We start from the raw sequence: 24945 nt of genomic DNA on the forward strand, positions 1-24945 counted from the left end.
GCCCGCCCACAGGGCTGGAGGAGGCCGGGCTACGGGAGCCGGTACGGCCCAGCCGGCATCGGCGGGCGTTTCCCGGCCTGCCCTGCGGCGGATTGTACACAATCATCATGGCCGCGGCCGCTGCCGATGGTAGGAGCTGGCGGTGCCGGTGGCGGGGCGAGGCGAAGCGGCGGGCGGCAGCGGGGGCGGGGCCGGGAGGCGGGCCGGTGGCGGGGAGGCGGGCCGGTGGCGGGCGGGGAGCCAGGCCGGTGGGCCGGTGGCGGGGAGGCGGGCCGGTGGCGGGCGGAGAGCCAGCGCCGGGCGCTCTGCGGGCGGCGCTGCGGGACGGGAGCGCCGGGGAGGGCCGGGGCAGCCTCCTGCCGGCCGAGCTCTTCCTGTCCGCTCTTTTCCAGGTGCTGAGGAGCCGAGCATGGAAGCGGAGGAGTTGCCGCTGGGCTGCGGCGGACAGGGCGGCTCGCCGGCGGCGGGGAGGTGTCCGGAGGCTGAGGAGCGTCAGGATCCTCCGCCGGCGTCTGTCAGCAACGGCGGCGACGCGGAGAGCGGCAAGGAGCTGGTGGAGCTTAAGGTTATCTGGAACAAGAACAAGTACGACGTGAAGTTCTGCCTGGACAGCACGGGGGCCGAGCTGAAGCAGAAGATCCACTCGCTCACAGGTCTGTGGGGCTGCCGCCGCCTCTCCTGCCCCGGCTGCGCCTCCCGCCGCGCTCAGGCGGCTCCTAATCGGTGTTCTTGCCCCTTAGGCCTCCCGCCTGCCATGCAGAAAGTCATGTTCAAGGGACTGCTACCCGAGGAGAAAACCTTGCGGGAAATCAAAGTAACGAACGGAGCGAAAATAATGGTGGTGGGCTCGACGATCAACGACGTGCTAGCAGTGAATACCCCCAAAGAGGCTGCTCAGCAGGAGGTCAAGGCCGAAGAGAATAAAAAGGAGCCGCTTTGCAGACAAAAGGTTTTTGACATCTCGGGGAGCTGGAGGGCGTGCGTGGTTCTCTCTCTGCGGTCCCCTTTGGGTCCTGCTCCTCCTCAGAGCAGGCTGGGGGGCTTTTCTTACAGCTGAGTGACAGCAGATGGGCGCTGTGAGAGGAGTTCTTACAGCAGCAGAACTGCAGCCTAGCGGAGGCTGAGGCTTTGCAGGACACTACTTGTGCAGGTTCCAGGCACAGCCTAGCATTGCAGGCCAGAAATGGTAACTATTTCTTGGTTGTTAGCTCAAAAGCAATCTGATTTAATTGTATCTAAAACGAACTGATTTTTTTGATGGCATGACAGAATTTGATTGGCCTTTAAAATGAGCATCGGATGTTCCTGAGTGCTCCTCTCACATCCTCAAGTGCTGCCTCCAAACAGGGAGGGAGGTCCAGTGCAGTCAGCCTTGCTTTGGTGGTCGAGATGCAGTGTCAAGAGGCTGGTAAAGGATTTTCAGCTGAAGGTATTCCCAGCCCTGTACCTTCCTCAGAGTAAGCTTGGCTAAAACTGAAATAGTGCAATACTGAAGTTCAGCCTTTGTGAAACATGCTTGGCCTTTCCTGTAACTGCTCACAGCTCCTATTCACTGTCAGTTCTCTTTGTTTGGAGAGACTCAGCAAGTTCCAGGCTGTGGGTTTTGCTTTCCTGAGTTGCTGCTCTGATCAGTGCTGCTCTGTAGCAGAATGTTGTGCTGCCAGAGGTGGAGGGATTCTGTCCTTCACTGACAGAACACTTGACTTTTAAAACTCTCTTGCCAAATAGCAGCTCTCTGGTTCAGTGTGGACAATACTGAAGTGGGCCCTGGGATTCTTTATCATTTTTATAAACCTATTTATGTGTATTCTAGAAGAGATGCTTCCCTTTGCATTCTGTCAGGAGATTTATTCACATCTGTATTTAAAAGACTGACACAGACACCTCTCGGCTTAGCTTTGAAATGTCTCTGTTTCCTGTGTGATAAATAACTGAATAATCCTCATCTGGTGCTATCAGGATGTGGTCAAGGGGCAGCTGGAAGCAGAATGAAAAGTTCTGTTGTGTTTCTGTAATGTCCAATTTCTGTTTTTCTGTTGTAGCAACACAGAAAAGTATTGGATAAAGGCAAACCTGACGATGTGATGCCTTCTGTGAAAGGTGTTCAGGTAAGGAAATCATTGCCCAGGGTGTTGTCAGAATCAGGAGAGAGAGGCTGCTTTGAGACCTTGCTTTGCAAGTTCAGCTGTCAGCTGGAAAGAGGAATCATCCTTGGGCTTGCAGAGGATGTGGCTTTTCCCTGACTTACTTTGTTGCCTGTCTGTAGGAGCGGCTGCCAACCGTGCCCTTGTCGGGCATGTACAACAAGTCAGGGGGGAAAGTGAGATTGACCTTTAAACTTGAGCAAGACCAGCTATGGATTGGTACAAAAGGTGAGCACCTCTTCAGCTCTGAGATGAATAATTGCTAACTGGGCTGTAAGGGAATTGTGTGACCTAGAAATGGCTTCTGCTATGACTGAGTTTGTTAGGGGATGATGTTGGTGTTGCAATACTTCAAAACTTGAGTTTTACTTCCTCTTCTCAACTGCTGCTCTCCCAGGTCATGGAATATTACTTGATAGTTTGCTTCTGTTCTTGAAAAGCTTGAGTTCAGTTGTGCCAGTAGCTAAACTGCCAGTCTGCTGTTCACAGCTCAACTGGAAATGATAATGGTTGGCATTGCCAGCGTATCTCAAAAGCACTTCGTAAACATTGGTGTGGTGCCAGCATCAGACAGACTCGGTGACTTGGCTGAGACTCAACAAGGAATCTTGGGGCCATGAGGAGAAGGAGCAGTGCTGGCATCTCTACCTTATCTGGCCTTCCCAACAAAATTATTTGTGTGTCTTGTTTCCCTGAGGTGCAGCTGCAGAAGCTCTGGCATCTGCTCTGTGCCCAGGGGACAGTTTATGGTGCAGAGCAAGGCCAGGAGGAACTCAAAGTGCTGTGCTGATAAGGTGCAGTGCTGAGGACGTCTCCATAGTCCGGTGGCCCCAAGGGAAGCTGTGCTGCTGTGGTATGACCAGATGGGGAATAGTCTAGTGGTGAGCAAGAAGAGTCACAGCTCAGTAAAGTAACCTAACTGGATGGTGATGCTGGCTTTGGAGGGCACTTCCAGCTGCTGCATTCTTGCCAAAGTAAGCAGAAACCTCACAAGTTTTTGCCCTTCACTTTGTAGGACAGACTGGAGTGGAGGTCTTTCTGTTTTGCACACCTTTTAGTACTGGCTGCAGAGATTTTTCTCCTTGGCTAAGTGATGGAGCAAGACACTGGAGGTTTTCCCTCTGCAGGCTGGGCAGGCAGATCTTTTTCTTTCTGGTATTGTGTTCTGAATGCATGCTGAGTGTTTAGGTGATTAATGCTCTTCCTTCACCAACCAGAGCAGCTTCAAGTTTGGTTTTTCTGCTGCATTCTGGATGAGTGTTTCCTGAGCTGTGAAATCTGATCCTTCTTGTACTCGCCTGCCTGTCCTGTAACCTGTTTTCCCTGCTTCCCCAAATCAGCAACAGTTTGCTTCCTCTGGGGGATGGATGAAATTGCTGGCTGTTGGTGGGAAAAAACTCCTTCCTGCTCTGAGGAATCCGTGGCAGGTGCCAGCACACAGGGTTAAAACAGCTGGGTGCTGATCAAGATTTTTACTTGCTGTTCCTGGAAAGGTGAAACAGATTCTTCCACCACAGCCTCTTGTCCTTCTCAGTCACCCTGTACCTTGGGATAGTCTCAGGCTAGCTACAGGCAGATGTTTCTCAGCTGCTCTGTGTCATTTTATTGGAGCCATGAATGACATTGGTCTGTCTTCTGAGACACTTGTGAAGAGTAAAGGAGGGCAGAGTCAGATTTGACTCATTCACGTGAATGAGTGTTGTCAGGTGTGGGTAGCTGGGAGTCAGCAGTGTTACAGCACTGGGGCAGAGCATACTTGTCTTTACTATCACTAAGTTGATCTCCCCTCTGTGTCTTCTTTGGTCAGGTACTGCTTCTTTTGAGCACACATATGTCTAAGTTGCTCATGGTTCCATTTCTCCTGTAGTGTTTGTGCTTTCTCTGTCTTGCCTCCAAGAAAAGAATGTTAAGCTGACATTGAGAGAACTGAAAGGAAGGAATTTGAGTTAAGTCTTCAGAAAGCAGTGAGGACAGAACAGACAGAAGAGTTCTGCCATGAGCCATAACCTTTGTCCTCTTTGGGGGTCCCCTCTGGCTGGCTGATGTTGCTCTGTTGTGTTATTCTCATCTCTTACTTCATTTTCTCTTTCTCTTTTTCTTTCTGTATTTACTCGTTCAAAGTTCCTGCCCTGGGCTTTTATAGCAACTGACTGTCTCAGGGTACAACCAGGGCTGGGCTTAGGTTTAGTTAGCCTGTCTTCAGTCAGCCTTGTTTCTGTGGAGCTTGGTGTAACCCCTGGTAGCCAGTCTTTGATATTCTCCCACCTGGAGCAGCTGTTACTACTGTGAACAGTGCTGCTGGCCTGAGTGTAGTTCCTGGTGGGAAAACAAAGCCAAGGTTTGCCCATCACTGACTTCAGGCCCTAATCAGGTACCCTGAAGGACTTGATGTGATGCTGAGGAGCTGTGTGGCCCAGCTCTGCATTGCTTTAAATTTCCAGTGTGTCTGCAGGGGGTGGTGACGTGGAAGAGGAGGTTCTCAGCAGCAGGTCTCCACAGCTCACCCAGGGAGGTGACTGCTGGCCTGAGGAGCTCTGGCAAATAAGAGAGGTGGCATTTGAACTGGATGTGAAACAAAATCTTCCTGTGTCAGAAATAACACTCAGTCCATTTCAATGTAGAGAGAACAGAGAAGTTACCCATGGGGTCCATTAAAAACGTGGTGAGTGAACCTATTGAAGGCCACGAAGACTATCACATGATGGTGAGTAGCATCTCCCCTTTGATACACTCATTCTGATCAGAGGCAGGCTCTCAAACCAGGGCAGCCTCTGTGGGGGTGATGGGGCTGTGGAGGTGGTCTGCTGGCACAGTGTGAATGTTTTGGGTAGCACCTTGTGGAAATCTGGGCTGGCTTCACACAGGCACTGAATGCTTCCAGTGGTGTTCCATAGCTCCAGACTTGGGGCGCTGTTAAACCAGTGGACACATCCATGGCGTAGCTCATGGCTCTTGATGTTTCTTTCCACCCAGCTGAGTTTCTGTTACATTTCTATCACCAACAGGCCCTTGCTGGAGGTTAAAAAAAGAAAAAAAGGATTTGCTGCTGGAGTATTTTCCTGCAAAACTAGGATTGGGCCAAGAAATCAGCACCTTAGGAGGAGAGCTCTGCTCGTTCTCTGAACTTTGGGCTGTTTCTTTTTGTCTGTGGGGCTTTTTGAGGTCTTGCTCTCCAAAGTGAGACTCCAAACTGAAGCAAGCTCCTTCCATGAGGCTGCTTCTTTCTTTGGGGGAAATGTTATCCCTTCAAATTGGCTGCAGAAGGGCACTTATCCAGGTTTTGCCCAAGTATTTGATTTTTTTTATCACCTTTGTAAGAAAAAGTCCTCTTAAGAACATGCTACAATAAACTTTTGTCTCAGAGGAAGAGGAGAAGTTGTTAATGTGCAGTGGAGCTCCTCTCTGATGTGTGCTGACATGAGAACAGGACACAGTACCTAAATAGGAATCCTCTGACATCTTCTGGCTGGAAAATGATTCTTGTCTTAATGTGTCCCTCTTTGGCTTCTCATCTCTCTGCATTCTGGTTGTCTGTGCATCCCCAGAGCTTGGACAGCAGGGGCAGGGAGGGGATTCTGCCCAAAGCTTTGCTGCACTCTGCTGAGACACCCCCACGGCCAGCTCTGGAATCCTTAGTATAGCAGAGACAGGAACCTGTTGGAGCAGGGCCAGAGAAGGTCACAGCAATGATGGGAGGGCTGGAAGCCTTCTGCTCTGAGGTCAGGCTGAAGGAGTTGGGCTTGTTCAGCCCAGAGAAGAGAAGGCTCCAGGGAGACCTTAGAGCAGTCTTTCAGTACGCAAAGGGGGCTCCAGGAGAGCTGGAGAGGGACTGTTGACAGAGGCCTGGAGTGAAAGGATGAGAGCAGTGGCTTCAAACTGGGAGAAGCTGGATTGAGATTGGACATTAGAAGAAAGTTCTTTCCCATAAGAGTGGTGAGACGCTGGAACAGGTTGGCCAGAGAAGCTGTGGAGGCTCCAAACCTGGAAGTGTTCAAGGCCAGGCTGGATGAGTCCTGGAGCAGCCTTGTCTAGTAGAAGGTGTCTCTGCATAAGGCAGGCCAGTTGGACCTGGGTGACCTTTAAGGTCCTTTCCAACCCCTTCTATGAATCTCTGATTTCTTAACAAACCCTGAGTTATGCTGCACACTCTGTCTTCCAGAATAAATTCCTCACATTGTTGAAGCTGGCCAAGAGCTTTCATTGCTGTTCTGTGGAAGGACAGAGCTCATCCTCTGCACTGCTGCTTTGCAGTTCTTGCTTCTCTGAGGAAGGCTTTTTAACCTCTCCACAGATCACAGAATCACAGAATGTCAGGGGCTGGAAGGGACCTCGAAAGCTCATCCAGTCTAACCCCCCTGCCAGAGCAAAATCACCTATACCAGATCACACAGGAACACATCCAGGCAGGTTTTGAATATCTCCAGAGAGAGAGACTTAACACCCCCCCTGGGCAGCCTGTTCCAGTGTTCTGTCACCCTCACAGGGAAAAAAATCCTCCTCATGTTTAAATGAAACTTCCTATGCCTCAGCTTCCACCCATTGCCCCTTGTCCTGTTGCTGGGCATCACCCAGCAGAGCTGGCTCCAGCCTCCTGCCACTCACCCTTTACATATTGATAAACACTGGTGAGGTCACCCCTTGGGCTCCTCCAAGCTAAAAAGCCCCAGCTCCCTCAGCCTCTCCTCATAAGGGAGATGTTCCATTCTCTTAATCATCGTTGTGGCTCTGCACCAGACTCTCTCAAGCAGTTCTGTGTCCCTCTTGAGCGATGGCAAGCTCCAGGCCTTGGAAGGAGGGGGCAGGAACCACAGCCTTGTCAGGTTTGTAGTATAGGAGCTGTCGTGTGTCCCCTTGGTAAATGTCATTTTTGCCTTTGCAGGCATTTCAGCTGGGCCCAACAGAAGCCTCTTACTACTGGGTCTATTGGGTGCCCACTCAGTACGTGGATGCAATCAAGGACACGGTGCTGGGCAAGTGGCAGTACTTTTGAAAGCACGCTCACCTCTGGCACAGGAGCATGACACAAGGCTAAGGACACTGCTGGGAGAGGCCTCCAACGTCCCTGGATGTGGCAGTCCTGGAACTCATTCCTAAACCACGCTGTACGAGGCGCTGAGGGGGAGCCAGAGGTGATGTTCTTTCACCATTAGTTTACTTTTAACTTAAAAAAATTCACCATCCCTTTTTTCTGCAGTCAGCTTCAACCATATTTAAAGCAAATGGATGGAAATCAATAAACCTTCATTCACAAAGTACCCTGTGTGATACATCTGCTGAGAGCTGATCTTCCAAGGTTAGTTGTAAAGAGAAAACATTGCAATGTATTCCTGAGGAGTTTGGGGTATTTTTATACCTGCACTGAACAAAACCTGGATATTTTCCATAACCTTTCAGTTCCAAGCACCAGACTTGCTCAGTGACTGAGAATTTCACAAGCAGGCTTTTTTAAAACAATAAACTCCAAACAGTATGCAAACTGGATGCTCAGTAAAGCCATATCCTGCTGGCCCTTTGCTTTCAGCTTCAACTCTTTGGGAGCAAAATTAGTCTCTTTGTCTGTTTGTTTGGGAGATTTTAACCCAAAGATGCCCTGCTTTGTTTTTTTTTTATCTCACCTCTTTCTGGTTTTTTTTTTCCTCCACACCAGAAGCTCTGGGCTGTACCTGGGGCTCTGGGTGCACCCCATGCTCTGGGCTATACCTGGGGCTCTGGGTGCATCCCATGCTCTGGCTATGCCTGGGGCTCTGGGTGCATCCCATGCTCTGGGCTGTACCTGGGGCTCTGGGTGCACCCTATGCTCTGGGCTGTACTGGCTGCAGCACGTTAGGAGCACATGAACCCCACCATGGGTGGGTTTTTATCTGCAGTGACCCAGTGCTGCTTGCTGTCCCCAGTCATGGTGGTTCTCCTGCTGCCTACTCTGCCCCCTACTCCTGCTCTGCCTCCTGCCCCAAGGTGCTATGTCTTAGGAGCATTTTCCTGCTTATGCTTGTTGCAGTCCAGGGTGGCTGTGCAGCTGTTATGATTACAGCAAACCTACCTGGCTGAAAAAGAACTCTGGTGTATACTGTGTAATGCTGTGTGGTGGGAGCAGGTCATCAGAGAGACTCTCCTCTGTCTGGGGTGGGGAGGAGGTGCACAGATGCTGCTATGGATCCTAAATACCTGCAACAGTCCTTTGTGATCTGGTTTTGAACATGGAGAGTGATCTTATTCAGTGACTCTTACCCAGTTTAGAATCTCTCTCCGGCAACTGATCTGAAATTGAAGTCACCTTTCAGTTTTTCTCTTGCCTAAGGTTACAGGAGGTTCTTGCATCATCCTTTCTGAAGTGACACTCCTGGCCTTGGCTCTGCCACGTTCCCTGTGTCATACCAGCCACTTGTGCCATTGTACCTCAGGTTTTCTGGAAGGGCCTTTCAATGCTGGAGGAGTACACAGCCCTGACCTGTGGTGGAGCCAGACTGAGTCAGTCTTGCTCCTTGCAAACCTTCCATCCAGCAGAGCTGCTCTCCTGGCAGCATTTTGTGGAGCTGCTGGAGAAACAGCACTGTAGGAATTTTGATTCAGGCTGTGTCCATTTTCCATGCTCCTTGAAAGAGCCCAGTTGAATCCCAGCAGGTGCAGACTCCCAAATGAGCATTAGGTTTAATTGTATTCTGTTTGAGAGGCGGGGAAAAGCCTCCACTTGGTGTGTGTTCAGGTGGTGTATGTACCTGTAGGCTCCTGACAGCAATACGAGCAGCTTCTGCTTTGTGTTTTCAGTTAGAACCTTCATGCAATATGACCTCTAAAGGTGTTTCATATCTTACCTACAAACTAGTGAGGTGCTTGTTACTCTTGTAGCTGGAGATCTTTCCTTTCTGTGTGCAGCCACCAGCAGTCTGTCCTGAATTCAAGGTGCTGAGCCAGGAGCTCTCCTGACTGGCCCCAGTGAGGCGAGCTGGTGGAAGTTAACTGGAGGTAAAACCACAGATGGACTGCAGCTTACACTCCTGGGTGAGGCTGAAGTCCCACCTTCAGAGCCGGCTGGAAATGTGCCCTGCAGCATGGAGAAAACCAGTGACATGTTTTATGTGTCACTTGGGGTCCCCTTTGCGCTCACTGTCTTGTTGCTCCTGTGATTGGCAGCTTTCACGTGGTCTGGGTCTGTCCCTGCATCCCTTCACATTCCATTTTCCTTCCCTGGGCTCTCCTTTGCTCCAAGAGAAAGTAGAGGTGTCTTAGTGGCAGCTGCTCCCCAGGGCTCCTATGGCTGCTGTGCTAGTGCAGTGATGGGTGAGTACATGCTGAGAGCAGCAGCCTGAGGCAGGACCTGGGGACACACAGGTACAGGCTTTGCATTCCTCTGCCCCTTCCCTACAGTCACTTTGTGTCCTGTGCCAGGTGCAGCTGGTCATCTCAAGAGAAACCTAACCACAGACCCCCTTGGTTTACAGAGCAAGATTGAAAGTGGAGAAGAAAATGCTGTAAACTAACAAAATGTGATCCTGTTCAGGGGCTTCTTTTCCACTTGGGTTGGATTTGAAACAGGGAATTGTTTTACTTTTGTGTTCTCTGCAACATTGGAATTAAAGTACAGAAAATGCTGCTTACATTAAATGCTCAACTGGTGTTTGTTGGCTTCATCTCGTTGCTGTCTTGGGAGCTCTTGGATAAATGAATATTCCAGCTGAATTTAGCAGCAAGGTCCTTTCTCTGTCAGAGTGATGTGGAGCTTTATCTTCTGCACTGTAGTGATGTTTCCAAGGCAGTTATTACTGTGACTAATGATCATTAATGTCTAACAAAACACCCATCTCCTTGCCTGCCTGGGAAGCCCTTTGCCAGCCTCGGTGCTGGATGGGACTCCCTGATGTCTGTGGTGGTCTCCAGGGCATAGTCAGCATAACAGAGGGAGCTGTGGAGGAGCTGGTGATTGGTCCTCGGGAGGACACCAGTCTTAAGTGCATATAGAATCAGTGTTTGGAGCTGGCTTGTGTTAACATCTGGTGATTCTTGCACAAATTCACTTCCATTCCTATGTGAGGCTTTCTGCTGATGGGAGCTCATCTTCCTGCTCTGTGTGTGTGTGTGAGTCCCTGTGGGCATTCTGGGGGACAATCCCTTATGTAATTGTGTTGGATGCTTTCAGTTTGTTCGTTGGGGTTTGGAACTAGATCTTCAAGGTCCCTTTCCAACCGAAAGCATTCTCGCCCAGAAGGCAAGCATGGGTTTGCACAGGACAGAGCTGGCATCTCTCTCCTCACTGCCCTGCTTGGAGGAGCTCTTGCTGCAGACCCAAGCTTTCTATATGCTCTTCCATGGCACTGAGGGTCACAGCTCACCCACATGCTGGCTCTACCCTTCTCCATGCCCAACACTGCAGGTTTCTGCTCTCCTTGTCCTGAGTTCACTGTTCCTTCCTTCTCTGTGCATCCTAAGCCTAACCAGCTCCTGTCTTGGTGTTCCATCAGGAATGCACAGGTGGATCACCAGACCTTGTCTGGGTCTGAGCAGAATCTGGCTCTGACATGAAAGCCTTACTGTACTTGCAAGGTTCTCATAGCAAGGTGAAAGTCGGTGATTCATTTTTGTGACTGTGCTGAGAGCTGGGCACTGCAGTGGGCATGATCTGATGCAGGAGGTGACCAGAACTTGGAGAACTGACACCCAACAGGCTCCAACCAGCAGCACAGACAGCCTGCTGAACACTGCACCTGATGCAGCTGGTGTCTGTTACTCCTTCACATGTCAAGGGCCAAAGAGACCCAGTTCCCTCAGGGTGACCCTATCAGGGTCCCCTATCGTGGTGGTCTGCTCCATACTTCTCCATCACTGTCCCTCAACTGCAGGCCATGAGGCTTCTGCACTGGTGCTGGCTGTGCAAGCCAGCAGAGTGAGGGCTGGCCCCAAACTCCTCCTCTTTACTTTTCTCCCTCTGTAACTTGATTTTTTTCCTAGAGGAAATGTTCCCATTTTGCACTCCAGCCTGTTGCCACTCGGCAGGATCGTTGTTGGCATCTTGTATTAATTAATTAATGTCCTCGTCACTAGGAGGGGGGACGGGAGAGCTCTGGCAAGTCTGGTATGAGCCATGTGGCATTGGACCTTCTAGCCAAGGGCTGGCTTCCTGTGGCTCATGGAAGTTCTCCGTGTGTCACCCATCTTCTGAGCCATTCACTCTGGGTTTGTGTCCTGAAGGCTCAGCTCTTGGTGTCCACTGCAGGAGCAAGGCAGGGCCTTGGAGTGAGGGATTTTAACTCCTCTACTGCCAGGGGAGGGGAGATGATGAATATTTAGTCTTAGATTTGCACTGCTGGATTCTTTTAAGTGTCACCTCGACTGATTATCCTCTTGTTTTATTCTGTAAGATTAGTCATGAATTAAAATTTGATAATTAAGTATTTCTGAGTCTGAGTCTTTCAGCCTTTCTGTGCACGCTAAGCCCTTCTCCATGGACAGCTGCCAGTGGTAGTATATCTGGGATGGCTGCAGGGAAGTGGGGAAGCACGGGGGAAGATCTGTTCGTTGCCCCTCTGACGGCATGGGTGCCTCCCTCCCAGGGTGGGGAGGGTGCTGCTGCTGTGCCCCCCTTCAGCCCTCTGCCCAAGTGAGCTTGCTCTACGCTGCAGCTGTGCTGGTGGTGTTGAGCATGCCCAGCTCCGAGTTACACGTGGAGGTACCCGCCTGTGATGTCACCAGTCCCACCGGTGTTTGCCAGCCCCAGAGGCAGGTGCCCAGGAGAAGCTGCTCTGCTGGGCTCCAGCAGCCCTGGCTGCGTAATGCCTAACAGACGCTGCTGGGGGGTGCCTGCTGCTGACTTTAGGAACTTTCTCGCCTGCCCCCCACTGAAGTCCCCAGGAGGTCTGAGCTAGTTCAGTAGTTCTGGAACTGAGATAAAGTCCAAACCCTCTGCTGAATGGTGTGCGAAGGGGCGAGTTGCTGTCTGCTGTGATGTCCACGTGTGCCCTAACTCGGGGGGGCACTGTGATGACCCGTGGGGGCCGAACCCTGCTGTGAACGCCTCTGCGCTGCAGTCTGTCCCCTGGGGAGGAGCGCAGTACCCTGCTCTTCACTGAAGTGAGGCTGAAGGGTTGTTTCAAGCGGGCTGATGCCCGAGGAGGAGCCTCTGCGTCCCCACGGTGGGGATGGCACACCCAGAGGCGCTGCCACACGGAGGGGACATGCCGCACACGGGGAGACGCGTCCTTGTGTTCGGAGGGCTACCGGGCCGGTCCCGGGGCGGCCGCAGGCTGCAGCCTGTGTCCGCCCCCAGTGCTGCGCGGGGCCGGACCGGGCCGGGCCCGGGGCGGGGGGGCAGGAACCCGCATCCTGGATCCGCCCCGTCCCCGCTGACTCACAGCCCGGCCCGGCCCGGCCCGGCCCTGCGCGCCGCGGCCCCGGCATGTCCGGGACATGGGCGGCCCCTCAGCGCCGCTGCGCCCGGGGCTGCTCCGGGGTGGGCTCTGCCCGCTGCTGCCGCTGCTGGTCCCGCTGCTGGTCCCGCTGCTGCTGGTCCCGCCGCCGGCACTGGTACGCACTGGGCTGGGCCCGGGGGGGAGATGCGGGTGGAGGTGCGGGTGCTAGCCTGGGTACCCTGTGTGTGCCCCACGGGGGGAGACACGGGGGTGCCGTGCGAGTGCGTGTCCCCTGGGTGTGCCAGCGCGGGCGCCGTGCTGCGTACGAGCTGAGTGTCCCTGGGTGCCCGTGACACCCCTGGGTGCCAATGCGTGGTGGCACAGCCAGGAGCATCTCGCTTGCGACAGTGGGTGAGGGACTTCGGCGAGTGCACAGGGGCGTGGGGCAAAGGGGCTGGCGGGGTGGCGGCAGGTGGGGTCCCGTGGCTGCACGTTGCTGGTGTCGGCAGTGTGATGAAGATGGGTGCTGCTTGCCCGGGTGAGGGCCCGCCTACAGTGCCCAGGGCAGAGGTTGTTCAGCTCTGCCCAGGGCACGGCTGGGACCGAGCTGCAGCCCCATCGCTCCTGTCAGCATGGTGCCCTGGGGAGCTGGATGGCAGCTCCCACAGCCGGTGGCATTTCGAGCGGCAAGGGCAATGTGCCAGGATGGGTTTGGCAGACGTGGGTAGCACTGCTCAGGCAGAGGAAGCAGCAGACACTGGCACCGTGTTTCTGTCTGTGCCCAACTGTCCCACTCCATCACCGGGGCGGTGAGCATGCCCCAAGCCCGCAGTTCACTCTGGGCTCAGCAGCATCCCTGCAGGCTCCAGGCTGGCATGGAGAGAACCTCAGGAATTCTGGGGACATCCCATGGGAGCAGCAGCCACACTTCTGGACAGAGACAGAGAAGAAAGTGGCAGCTCCTAGCCACCCAGTGCTCTCAGCTCCACCCGTGGTGCTGTGTGGGGAGCAGGCTGGGCAGCCTGGCCTTTGTTCCAATGCCCTGTAACCAGAAGACCAGCAGCTGCAGGAGTGAAAGAGGGGGCAGAACAGAACCCGCAGCCTGCTGTAGCTGGGCTGGCCAAGAGGGCTCCGTGCTCTCTGTTCTGCTTCCCTTGTGCAGGTGTCCACAGCACCAGAGCTCCTGGCCTGCCTTGTCCCCACAGCCAGTCCCTCGTGTCAGCTCCCAGCCTGACAGACGGTGCTGGAGAAGCTGGATGATGGGCAGCAGTCACCCTCTTCTGCCTGCCCCTTTGTGTGCCCTCGACAGGAAAGAGCTGGAATCTCACTCTGACCTCACTGAAAGCAATACGGGCAGATAAAAAACTTGGGCTCAAAGCAGAGGGGCTGATGTGAAGTGTGCTGGCAGGGAGCTGGTGTGTGTTGTTGGCACAGGTACAGCCTGACAACAGACAGCCTGGCACCCGTGCAGGCTGCTGTATGTGTGGCTGGAGCTGGAGCAATATCAGAGGAGAACGTGTCTCCTGGCCCTGCTCTGCCATGGCTGGGCTGGTACCACCATCAAGTCCTGATCTGCAGATGGCACAGCCTGGTACATCCTCAGGCCAGTCTGTGCCTGGCTTGGGCTCTGGTAACTGGTACAGAGCAGGGAAAGGGCAGCAAGGGGGCTGCCAGGGGGTGGCATGCCCAAGGACATCTCTTGGGCCATCCTACACGATCAGTTGGCTTGACTGGCTTCTGCATCATGGCCAGTGGGGAGTCTGGTCTCTATTCTGCTTCCTGGCATCAGGGATGGGCACTGCTCTGCTCCCTGGCATCAGGAATGGGTACTACTCTGCGCCCTGGCATTGGGGACAGCCATGCCAGCCCTGCCTCCACCTGAGGCCATTTGGGTGCCTGTGCTGTTTGCTGATCCCTGTTTGCTGACGGGGTGAGGCTGGCGTGTGTGCCCCGGCTGAGCTGGCGCTGGTTGCAGGGCCACACACGGAAGCAGCAGCTCCTCTTCCCCACCTGGCTCTGCAGCTTCGCAGCCACTGCCTCCACGTCAGGGCAGCTGAGAGCTGCGGCTCTGGAGGCCAGGAAGAGCAGTGGCTGCGTTTCTGGCAGGAGAAGTCACCCAACTCGTTTCTTTCTGGAAGGAGCCTGAGGCTGGGCTGTTCAGGTCACCTCTGGAGAGGCTCCAGGGGCTGGGGCTGGGAGCAGCCAGGCTGTAGCTCATCCCAGGGGAGAGGAGGGAAAGGGAATAGCTGCAGTCACCCCAGGGTGGCGCCAGTGGGATGCGATGGGTGCTGTGGCAGCCTTAGTGCCAGTGGATTTATGCCATGGATATGTAAAAGACAGCACCTCTGGACAGCTGTTGTCAGATGTGGGTGTCCTGTGCAGGTGGAGCTGCAGGAATAAGTGGACTTGACCTGCTGGTGGAAGGAGGTGCATTATCTCTAGCTCATCCTTGTGTCAGTGGGGATGAGAAGGGACACTGGGGCCCTTTCCCACAGTCTGCTGCCATGATGTGCTGGGTGCAGGGGCTGCTGGGCTGCCTGAGATGATCCAGGCCACGGTGGCCTGTCCCCACACCCGGCCTGGCTCTGAGGACATTTCTGTCCCTAGTGCCTCAAAGGTGGTGCCATCACAGTCCCAGAAACGCTGCTCTTCATCTCCACTCTGGATGGAAACCTCCACGCAGTGAGTAAGAGCACTGGTGACATCAAGTGGACCCTGAAGGATGGTGAGTAGTGACATGGGATGCTCCTGGTTCCTTAGGCTTGTTCCTGCTGGATGGTGGGGATGCCCTTCTCCAGCCTGGCTCTTGTGATAGTGCTCTGGGCCAGCAGCTCCTCAGCTGAAGGGTGCTGCCAGCTGCAGCTCCAGCCCCAGCACAGGTGTAGGGGAGCAGAGCAGCTGGTGCAGCAGACCACCAGTGGTAGCATTTCAGACCTGTCTGGGTCTGAATGCAGATCTGTGGAGCTGGGCTCCAGCGGTGCTCAGCACACTGTGCCATGTTGTCCCGTGCCTGGGGAGAGATGCTGACGCCTACCTTTCACTCTCTCTTTCAGATCCCATTCTGCAGGTGCCAGTTTATGTGGCAGAGTGAGTGTCCTCCTCGTGGGCAGGTTGCTTTTCTCAGGGAGGGCAGCCTGTGGGCTGGCAGGAGCTGCTTGGAGGTGCACAATGCCCTGATGAACCAACAGGTCCAGTGCAGGAGAAGGGAACCTCAGAGCAATGATCCTCACGGCCTGTACACCTTCCCTTGTGCCAGCTGGTGATGAACAGCTGCAGGCTTACAGCCTCTCCACAGCCAGCTCAGAAGCTCACAGCACTGCCAAGCACAAAAGCATAGGAGAGAAGTTGGGGAAAATCCCCCTGGAAGTGTGGGGGGAGGCAGCAGAGCAACCTTCCCAGGATGGGCAGGACACAGAGCCAGCACTGCTGACAACTGGGGCAGGAGGTCATCTACCAGATCTAGTGCTGTAGGCTGCAGGCTGAAGCAAACAGCCGAGGGTGGTTGTTTAGGACAGCTCCTCTTAGCCCTTGGCAGTGCCTAGTTCAAGTTTCACCCTTCTCTCTCGTCCTTTCCAGACCTGCATTCCTTCCAGACCCCAATGATGGCAGCCTCTATATTCTGGGAGGAAAAAACAAGGAAGGTTTGATGGTCAGTGGGGCTGTGGGCATCTCACACACACACAGCCTGGGGGTCACTGGACTGGGGGACCAGGTGGACCTGCTGGGCAGGACAAGTGGGGCCTTTGGTGGCTCCTGGAAGATACCAGCTGAGTGGGTGTGGGACAAACACAGCTAGGACCCTTCCCCAACACTGTCCTGTCCAGCTCTGGACTGAGCAGTGAAAGCAGGGAGGAGAGGGAGGCTGTCCCAGGGACCTCTCCTTTCCCACACCACTGCTGAAGGCAGGAAGGCTGCAGCCTGGGGAGGTTTCTCTGCCCCCACATGCAGGCTGCTGTCTGTGTTGCAGAAGCTGCCGTTCACCATCCCAGAGCTGGTGCAGTCCTCGCCGTGCCGCAGCTCGGATGGCATCCTCTACACTGGTATGGAGAGCGTGGAGGGGGCGCAGCAGGAAGCTGGGCTCCTGGGGACAGACAGCAGGGCTGGGGGGGCTTAGGGACGCTGCATTTTCCTTCTCAGGGAAGAAGCAGGACACCTGGTTCATCGTGGACCCCAAATCGGGAGAGAAGCAGACCACTCTCTCCACAGAAGCCTGGGATGGTCTGTGCCCATCAAGTCCCCTGCTCTACATCGGCCGTACCCGTAAGCCGGCCCTGCTCCCAGTTTGCCCAGCCAGCCTCAGGGCTGGGGTGCTGGGCATGACGTGGTGCCCCCTGTGGTCCCCAGAGTATGTCATCACCATGTACGACACCAAGTCGCGGGAGCTGCGCTGGAATGCCACCTTCTCTGACTACTCAGCTCCGCTCTGCGAGGAGTGCCAGCACTACAGTGAGTGGCCACCACGCTCCTGGGAGCCAGGGCAGCCACGGGAGCCAGCTCTGCCAGCCGGACCCTGGCTGTGCAGGGATCTGCAGAGGTGCTGCCGTGGCCAGTGGATCCTGGCCGTGCCAGTTGCTGGGGAAAAAGACTGCTGTGCTGGGCACAGCTCTGCTGGGAGCAGAGCAGCAGGGAAGGGTCTGGGTCTGGTGGCAGAGCCCCACGGGCAGCTCTGCTCCCTCTGCTCTGCCCTGCCCAGAGATGGCACACTTCGCCTCGAGCGGCGATGGGCTGCTGGTGACCCTGGACAAGGAGAGCGGAGAGGTCCTGTGGGCACACAACTATGGCTCGCCCGTGGTGGGCATCTACCTGTGGCAGCAGGACAGTCTCCGCCGCGTCCCGCACCTCAACCTGGCCATGGAGACCCTGCGCTACCTGACCTTCCACTCGCAGGACATCCACCTGCTCAAGGGCAGCTACCAGTCCGCGAAGGATTCCTCTGCCACCAAGACCCAGCTGCTGTAGGTGGTTCCTGCGCCGCGGCAGCCGGTGGCGTTGGCGTTGCCGGTGCTTCAGCTGCCCTGCTCCGCCATGGGTGGAGGGGCTGATGCCTGTCCCTGCCTTGCAGGCCAGCTCTCTACGTGGGGAAACACGCGGCCAGCTTCTACGCCGTGACCTCCCTAGTGCACGGCAGCGTGGCGCTGGTGGTAAGTCTCCTTCGGGGGTCAGCTGCTGCGGGAACAGGTCCCGGCTGCTGCTGCTCCACAAGCTGTCGGCCCCCAGCCGCAGGGCATCACCCTGGCCAGGATCGACGGCCCCACCACGGACGACGTCACCATGAGAGAGTCGGGGGAGTGCGAGATCACGCCCAGCACCGATGTCAAGTACCCGCAGGGCAGCATCGCCTCGCCCCGCAACCAGTGGCTCCTCATAGGTGGGCACCAGCAGCCGGCAGCCGAGGCTGTACCTTCGCTGTTCAGTCGCCCAGCTCCTTAGGCTGCTGAACCCACCGTGATCCCATGGAATTTACACTCTGGGAGGCCTGGGAGAAGAAAAGCAGCAGCATTGTCCTTCAGGTCTCACACACAAGGGAGAGCTGGGCAAGCACTTGTGGGAGTGTTTTAATTATCAGCAGCTTTCAGGACACAAATGAAGCATTTTATAATAAGCCCTGACTCCCAAGAGTGGGTCCCTGACTCCCAGGAGCAGGTTCCTGACTCAGTAACACCCTCTAAGACTTTTGCTGCTTAGCAAATGACACTTTGTGTGAGGGGCCTGAAGTCTCTCTGGTCTCAGGCTGCCTGTAGGCATCCTGCTGCTCTGTCTTTCCAAAGCTGGAGCCACACCAAGGGCTTTCCCTGTGTCCTTGTTCCCACAAGGTGCGCCAGGGAGCTGCCAGTGTGTTTTGGGGTGGCAGCAGCCACCGGGGTAAATGGACCAAGGCTGTGACTCACTCCTGGGGACTGTGGTGACTCTGGCTTGGGCTGGTTGCAGCCTATCGTTGTCCCCTCCCCTGGAGGGGACCCTTTGAAGCAGGGCTGATGTGGGTGTGCCACTGCACAGCAAGCCTGGCATGCAGGCTCTGGATTCTTTACTCTGTGGTTGCTGAGACCAAGGTCCTTCCCTGCTCCTGATGGCTATCACTGGGGTTCTTCCATGCTTTGTGGTTACTGTCACTGTGATCCTTCCCCACTCTATGGTTGCTGTCACAGGTGTGATGGCTGCACTGGCACATTTTGAGGTCATGGTGGTGTCTCAGGGTCATGGCAGGGAGGCAGAGGAGCAGAGTCAGCCTCCTGTTCTCTGCCTTCCTCTTCTGTCTGCTGCTGCTACAGGTGCCCCTCCCTGCAGATGGAGCCTGCAAGTTGTAGTCATGATGTTGTGTGTCCCACAAGAAGCCAGACTGCTCCAGGAGAGCAGAGCTGTGTGCCTAGCCTATGTTAGTGCTGGGCAGATGAAGGCCTAATGCCATGACCAGCAATCTTCTGATGGTTGTCTTAATTTTCCTCCCACCACAGGGCACCATGAGCTGCCCCCCGTGGTCCACACCACGATGCTGAGAGCCTTCCCAGAGAACCTGAGGAAGACCACTGAAACCATCATCCCCAGGGCTCCTCCTGCCAGGACCATGTTCGATGATGTGAGTGGTGGAGCTCTGCTGGGCACTGGGTACTGGGAAGAACCTCAGGCAGTCCTGGGTCACTGAAAGGCTGGGGCTCAGCTGTAGGTCCCCAGCATGGGGTAGCATGGGGAAGGGGTCCCAAACCTGAGTGCCTGCAGGTCTGTCCCTCTGGTGTCACTCATCCCTGGCATGTGTTGCAGTACCTGGCCCCAAGCAGCTTGGAGGAGCCAGCTTTCCGTGGCAAGGGGCACTCCAACATGGACCCAGCACCGAAGCAGACGGAGGTGTACCCTGAGGCTGGCACCTGGGAGCTGGTGCTGGCTGGTGTTGGCACAGCTATGCTGGGTGGAGGAATACTGTTCCTCCTGGTCATGGTGAGTGGTGGCCACTGAAGTAGCCAGCTGCAGGAGCTCTACAGTACTCCAACAAAATGTAAGGAGAAATTTCTTTGGTGTGAGGGTGCTGAGCCCTGGAGCAGACTGCCCAGAGAGGTTCTGGAGTCTCCTTCTCTGAAGAGGTCCCAAACCCACCTGGGCATTGTCATGTTGGTCAAGTTGCTGTAGGTGACCTTGCTTGAGCAGGGATGTGGGACTGGGTGATCCCCAGAGATCCCTTCCAACCCCACCATGCTGGGATTTGGGGATTCTGTGAAGGATTGAGATCCTTCTCTTTTCTCATCTTTGTAGCACAAGCAGTTGTGCTATAGCTGAGATGAGCCCTGCAGCTCCTGGTTTGTGCCAGCTTTGCCCATGGCTGAGCTCCGCTCTGAGCACCAGAGCTGAGCACTGCCCTGGTTTGTGTTCCAGAGGCTGCAGAAGCAGCACGAGGTGCAGCAGCAGCAGCTGGAGAAGCAGATTCAGCTCCTGCAGCAGCAGCAGGAGAAGCTGCTCCCAGGCAGGGTCTCTCAAGAGAGTGTCCCTGCAGAGCCTGAGGAGACAGAACTGGGCCAGGGCAGCCTCTCACAGCTCTCACAGAGCTCCAGCCACTCAGATCACCTGAAGGACCTGGCTAATGGGATGGGCAGCCCGGATCTAGATGTCTCAGCAGCTGATGAAGGTGTGTGCAAGTGGGAACAGGCAAGGGGGAAGTGGCTCTGTCTGTAGATGTGTCCCCTAAGGCTGGAGCAGAGATGCCCTGGAGATAAGAGGGCTGAATCCCAGCTGAGATGGGGAAGATGCAGATCTGCTCCTGGATCACCTTGGCCTACAAAAGCCTTCCAAGGGAAGGGTCAAGGAACAGGCCAGATGGTTAAAAGTCTGGGTGTCCTCTGTGAGCTAAGGCTCACAGGCTGAGGGGTGGCTCTGTCCCTCTTCCTCTGTAGATGCAGAGTCAGATGTGGTTGTAGTTGGGAAAGTTTCTTTTAACCCCAAGGATGTGCTGGGCCATGGAGCTGGAGGAACCTTTGTCTTCAGGTGAGTGGCACCCCTGGGGTGCCTTGCCCTCATTCCACTCTCCTAGGAGCCGCAAGGAAAGCTTCAGGGCAGCTCACTCCTTGCTTGTAGCTGCTGGTTCAGGGGCATTTGAGAGTAGGTTGCCACCGTCTCCTTCCTGTAGTCCTCATCAAAGCCATTTGGGAGCTGGGCTCATTGTGTCTGGCAGGTGTCTCCTCACACCAGCACGCTGTACCCCTTCCCCTCCTGCATGCACTGGGCTCTCAGGCAGCTAGGCTGTGCCTGCTGCAGGTCTTTCTCAGCAGCTCCAGCCCCTTGGAAGGTTCCCCTGGCTCTGGCTGAGCCCTTTTCAGAGCTCGGAGCAAGGGACCTTGTCTTTGGGAGTCACCCCAAAGTGACCCACGCTGAGGACCCTGCGTGGCCAGCACCGGGCTCTGCTCTCTCCGGGGAGGTCCAAGCATGGACACTACCACTGAGTCTCCACGCAGGGGCCAGTTCGATGGACGGAAGGTGGCCGTGAAGCGGCTGCTGCCCGAGTGCTTCCATCTGGTGGACCGCGAGGTGCAGCTGCTGCGGGAGTCGGACGAGCACCCGCACGTGGTGCGCTACTTCTGCACCGAGCGGGACAGGCAGTTCCACTACATCGCCACCGAGCTCTGCGCCGCCACGCTGCAGCAGGTGGGCACAGGCTGGCGGGGGCTGCCCTCCGCCCCGCCTTGGCGCGGCAGCACCCAGCGCCTTGCTGGGAGCGGGGAGCTGTGTGTGCCCACGGGAGCTGTGCGTGCCCACGGGAGCTGTGTATGCTTGTGGGTAGGGCTGGCAGCCAGCAGCTTCTGAGTTTGAAGACCTTTTTTGGGGTTCCCACCTGGCCATGGGCACACAGTCTTGATCCCAACCTGCTTCCCAGCCTTCAGAGGGAACAGGGGTGGGATTAGGCACTGGCAGGCATCAAGGTGCTTTGGAGAGGCCAAGCAGCTGGCAGCAGCACTGTTCCTATGCCAGCCAAGGCCCTGCCCCTGTTTTCCCGTGTGCTCTCTCTGGGGAGACATGGCAGCTCTGAACCCTGACAAAGGCCAGAGTTGTTCCTGTGCTGGGAAGAGGCTTGGCATGGGAGAGAAGCATCTTTTTGCCTCTTCATAAAGCAGGAGTGTCCCTGGAGCTGTGGGGGGTGTGAGAGCACCAGTGAGGGCAGTTTGCTGCAGAGGGAGTAGATGCCAACTGGCAGACCCGGAAACAGCAAGCCTTGGGCACAAATGGCCTCTGCATGGGCTTGTCTGCTTCCACCTCTGGCAGCTCTCTCTGGGCAAGCCTTGCCTTCTTTATGCACTCCATCAGGACTGAGTCCATCTCCTTCTCCATCTTGCAGTACGTGGAAAGCCCCAGCTTCGACCGTCGTGGCCTGGACCCGGTGTCTCTGCTGCGCCAGACCATGTCAGGGCTGGCACACCTCCACTCCCTCAGCATCGGTGAGCGGGCAGGGTGGGCAGCATGCAGAGCCCTGCTCTGCGTCAGCCCTGCCAGGTGACACCCTGCTCCTTCTCTTCCAGTCCATCGTGACCTGAAGCCCTGCAACATCCTGATTTCCGTCCCCAATCGCCACGGGCAGATCCGAGCTGTCATCTCCGACTTTGGCCTCTGCAAGAAGCTGCAGGGGGGACGGCAGAGCTTCAGCCTCCGCTCGGGCATCCCTGGCACCGAGGGCTGGATCGCTCCTGAAGTGCTGCAGGAGGCCCCGAAGGAGAACCCGGTCAGTGAGCTGTGAATGCTCTCCTCACCTCAGGTCCTTCTCGAGCCCATGGTGACAGTGGCCCGTGCTGGCAGCGATCTTACTGCATGCTGCTGGAAGCCACCATTCAGACTACGGCTACAGGAGCCCAATTCAGTCTGGATGCTGAGCACTGGTGCTGCTGGCCAGGACCTCCCTTGTCAGTGCTTCTCCTCGTGGGTTCTGTGCCCAGTTCTGTTTAGCACACAGCATCTTCTCTGGCTGCAGTCCTCAGAAAACCAGGGTGAGAACTTGCAGGGAGCCTCTGGGCTGGGTTAAAAGCTCAGCCCTTGACATCTTCCAGCTGCTTAGCTCAGAGAATCCTGTTCCTGCTGACAGCCACTTGTTGTACTGGTCCCTGGCAGGGCACATACTGACACTGGCAGTATGGTCCACATACCCTTCTACTGGGATCAGTTTGAAGAGCTGGCTGAAACACCAGCAGCCCTGGTGTGTCCATCTGACTGTGGAATCCTGCTTTCTGTCTGTGCCTCTGAAGCCCTCTGCCCTGGGCTGGAGCCACTGGCAGCAGTGCAGGCAGGATCCTACCATGAGGCATGTCCCAGCCAACAAACAAGTGCTCATATCAGTGAGTGGAAGTGGAAAGTGAAAGCTTTCCTTACCCTTTGCTGCCAGGATCTCATCTCCCCACTGGTGTTTTGCAGACATGTGCTGTGGACATCTTCTCAGCTGGCTGCATCTTCTACTACGTGGTGTCCAATGGGCAGCACCCATTTGGGGACAGCCTGCGGCGGCAGGCCAACATCTTGTCAGGCTCTTACCAGCTGAGCTGCCTGCAGGAGGAAACTCATGGTGAGACCCAGCCCCACAGGCAGGTCCCCACAGGAAGCCCTAAGCCCTGGGCCCTTTTGTGAGATTCCTGGTGTGCTGTTCCCTACAGACAAACTCATTGCACGAGAGCTGATTGTGGCAATGATCAGCCCCGAGCCCCAGCGCCGGCCCTCGGCCCCCATGGTCCTAGTGCACCCTTTTTTCTGGAGCCAGGAGAAGCAGCTGCAGTTCTTCCAGGTCAGCTGTCCTACTCTCAGTGAGCACAAGTGTGCTCCAGCTGCTCTGAAAAACATCTGCCTTTGGGTCACTGTGCTCAATTTGAGCTACTTTGGAAGGCTCCCTGGGTTTGGGGCTGGGGCCAGACACACGTTGTCCTGCCTCAGGTCCCTGGCACTGGATGGGCTGGTACGGGGTGAGGTCAATGTAGCCATCGTGGTCCCTGCCCTTGGTCCTGCAGGACGTCAGTGACCGCATCGAGAGGGAGCCTGCCGAGGGGGCCACGGTCTCAGCCCTGGAGCGGGGAGCACGCTCGGTGGTGAGGACCAACTGGAGGATGCACATCTCCCTCCCCCTGCAGACAGGTGAGCGTGGGGCCAGGTGTGCTCACAGCCTGATCCTGCTGCTGCCTCCTACGTGGAACTAAGGCTCTCAGTCTGGTGCCTTTCCCTGGGCAGGAGGCACCTGCTTGTGCCTAGGAGCTGAGAACCAGGCTGGGTAAACATGCCAGTCCTCATCTGGGAGGACGGAGTAGAGCAGTGCCCAGCTTTGCTGCAGGCTGTGGTGCTCACTATGCACTGCCAGGACTCAGAGTGGGGCTAGTACCAAGGAGGCCTTGGCAGCTCCTTGCTCAGCCACATCCTACCTCTCTTAGCATCATTCCCCCTCTCCCCAGACCTGAGGAAGTTCCGAACCTACAAGGGGGGCTCAGTGCGGGACCTGCTGCGGGCCATGAGGAACAAGGTATGACCACCCCAGTCCCCCCCATCTCCAGGACCCACCACCCCTGCTCACCTTGCTGTCTCTCCTGCAGAAACACCACTACCATGAGCTGCCAGCCGACGTCAGGGCAGCCCTGGGCTCTGTCCCTGATGGCTTTGTCCAGTACTTCACCTCCCGTTTCCCCCAGCTGCTGCTGCACACGCACCAGGCCATGAGGCTCTGTGCCCACGAGCGGCTCTTCCAGCCCTACTACTGCCAGGGACCAGGGGGCGACAGCAAGTGACCAGGGACATGCACCAGGATGGTACCCGCATGGCTGTTCCTCCCTGTCCAGACCCACAGCCCCTTGGACTTTCTGTTCTTCTCTCCCTTCCTGGAGTGAGGTGGAGACCCAGGAGCAGCTGATAACCCAGCATGGGATACAGATCCAGAAGAGATGGGCATAGGGTGGTGCTGGGCTCTCACCTGAGGTCTCCTGTGCCAAAGAGGAGTTCTCTGCATACTCCCGTGTATGCAGCCACTCACAGTCAGATCCAGCATCTTGGAGGCATGTGTGTCAGAGAAAGAAACGTCCCTGTGGTGGACACAATGGTTGGGAAGAAGGAAGAAAAGGCATCTTGTGTTTCCCCAAGGGCAGATGGATGGAACCAGGCTGGGGCTAGGACCCAGCCCCTATCCATGAGCCTGGTTCTGTGTGGCCTCCTGAGCCACGTTTCTGAGAAAGCAACTCTGAGCAGTGTCAAACCTGCTCCTGATCAGAACTGATGCAGTCTTGACACTGGAGCTGAGCCTGAAGCCCAGTGAGGGCTGAGGCTCAGCAGGGTAGCTCTTTGCAGCTGCCTCAGGGCTTAGACCTGCTCTGTGCATCAGGGCCAAGGCGTGGGACCCTGGCACCATCCTGAGAATGAAGATTTTAATCTCAGCTGGGCTGAGACAATTTTTCTCCCTTGTGGCCACCAGCAGCCTGTGATCATGCCAGGTCAGAGCTTCCTGTGGCTAGCAGCCCCAAGCAGGTTGT

General features: G+C 55.8%; 2 protein-coding genes across 4 annotated transcripts; both read left to right on the top strand.

Moving 5' to 3' along the window:
- The first annotated feature begins 15 nt into the window (after positions 1–15).
- On the top strand, positions 16–7399 carry UBFD1 (ubiquitin family domain containing 1). Its single transcript, XM_064153308.1, has 7 exons — positions 16–129; positions 393–653; positions 741–949; positions 2043–2108; positions 2267–2372; positions 4766–4848; positions 7024–7399. The coding sequence occupies exons 1-7, from the start codon at positions 108–110 to the stop codon at positions 7132–7134; spliced, it is 858 nt and encodes a 285-aa protein (XP_064009378.1). The 5' UTR covers positions 16–107; the 3' UTR covers positions 7135–7399.
- A 5117-nt stretch (positions 7400–12516) lies between these two features.
- Positions 12517–24849, top strand: ERN2 (endoplasmic reticulum to nucleus signaling 2). Of its 3 annotated transcripts, XM_064153309.1 has the most exons (22): positions 12517–12659; positions 15092–15209; positions 15538–15571; positions 16061–16133; positions 16452–16524; positions 16622–16744; positions 16829–16930; positions 17178–17439; positions 17547–17625; positions 17702–17852; positions 18937–19058; positions 19241–19414; positions 19847–20096; positions 20362–20452; positions 20920–21109; positions 21798–21897; positions 21979–22178; positions 22862–23009; positions 23098–23225; positions 23446–23569; positions 23881–23948; positions 24019–24849. In XM_064153309.1, the coding sequence occupies exons 1-22, from the start codon at positions 12543–12545 to the stop codon at positions 24208–24210; spliced, it is 2919 nt and encodes a 972-aa protein (XP_064009379.1). In that variant the 5' UTR covers positions 12517–12542; the 3' UTR covers positions 24211–24849. The 3 variants fall into 3 exon arrangements, with proteins under 3 accessions (XP_064009379.1, XP_064009381.1, XP_064009380.1); XM_064153310.1 differs by lacking the exons at positions 12517–12659; positions 15538–15571 and having other exon boundaries at positions 15152–15209; XM_064153311.1 differs by lacking the exons at positions 17178–17439; positions 17547–17625; positions 17702–17852.
- Positions 24850–24945: the final 96 nt, after the last annotated feature.

The sequence above is a fragment of the Pogoniulus pusillus genome, chromosome 13 (genome assembly GCF_015220805.1).
Source record: "Pogoniulus pusillus isolate bPogPus1 chromosome 13, bPogPus1.pri, whole genome shotgun sequence".
NCBI lineage: Eukaryota > Metazoa > Chordata > Aves > Piciformes > Lybiidae > Pogoniulus > Pogoniulus pusillus.

Coding starts and splice junctions, on each gene's coding strand:
- ERN2 (XM_064153309.1), top strand. CDS start 12,543: ATGGGCGGCCCCTCAGCGCCGCTGCGCCCGGGGCTGCTCCGGGGTGGG. Junction 15,572..16,060: donor GTGCCAGTTTATGTGGCAGA/GTGAGTGTCCTC, acceptor CGTCCTTTCCAG/ACCTGCATTCCTTCCAGACC. Junction 23,226..23,445: donor AGCAGCTGCAGTTCTTCCAG/GTCAGCTGTCCT, acceptor TTGGTCCTGCAG/GACGTCAGTGACCGCATCGA.
- UBFD1 (XM_064153308.1), top strand. CDS start 108: ATGGCCGCGGCCGCTGCCGATG. Junction 654..740: donor GAAGATCCACTCGCTCACAG/GTCTGTGGGGCT, acceptor CTTGCCCCTTAG/GCCTCCCGCCTGCCATGCAG. Junction 2,373..4,765: donor GCTATGGATTGGTACAAAAG/GTGAGCACCTCT, acceptor ATTTCAATGTAG/AGAGAACAGAGAAGTTACCC.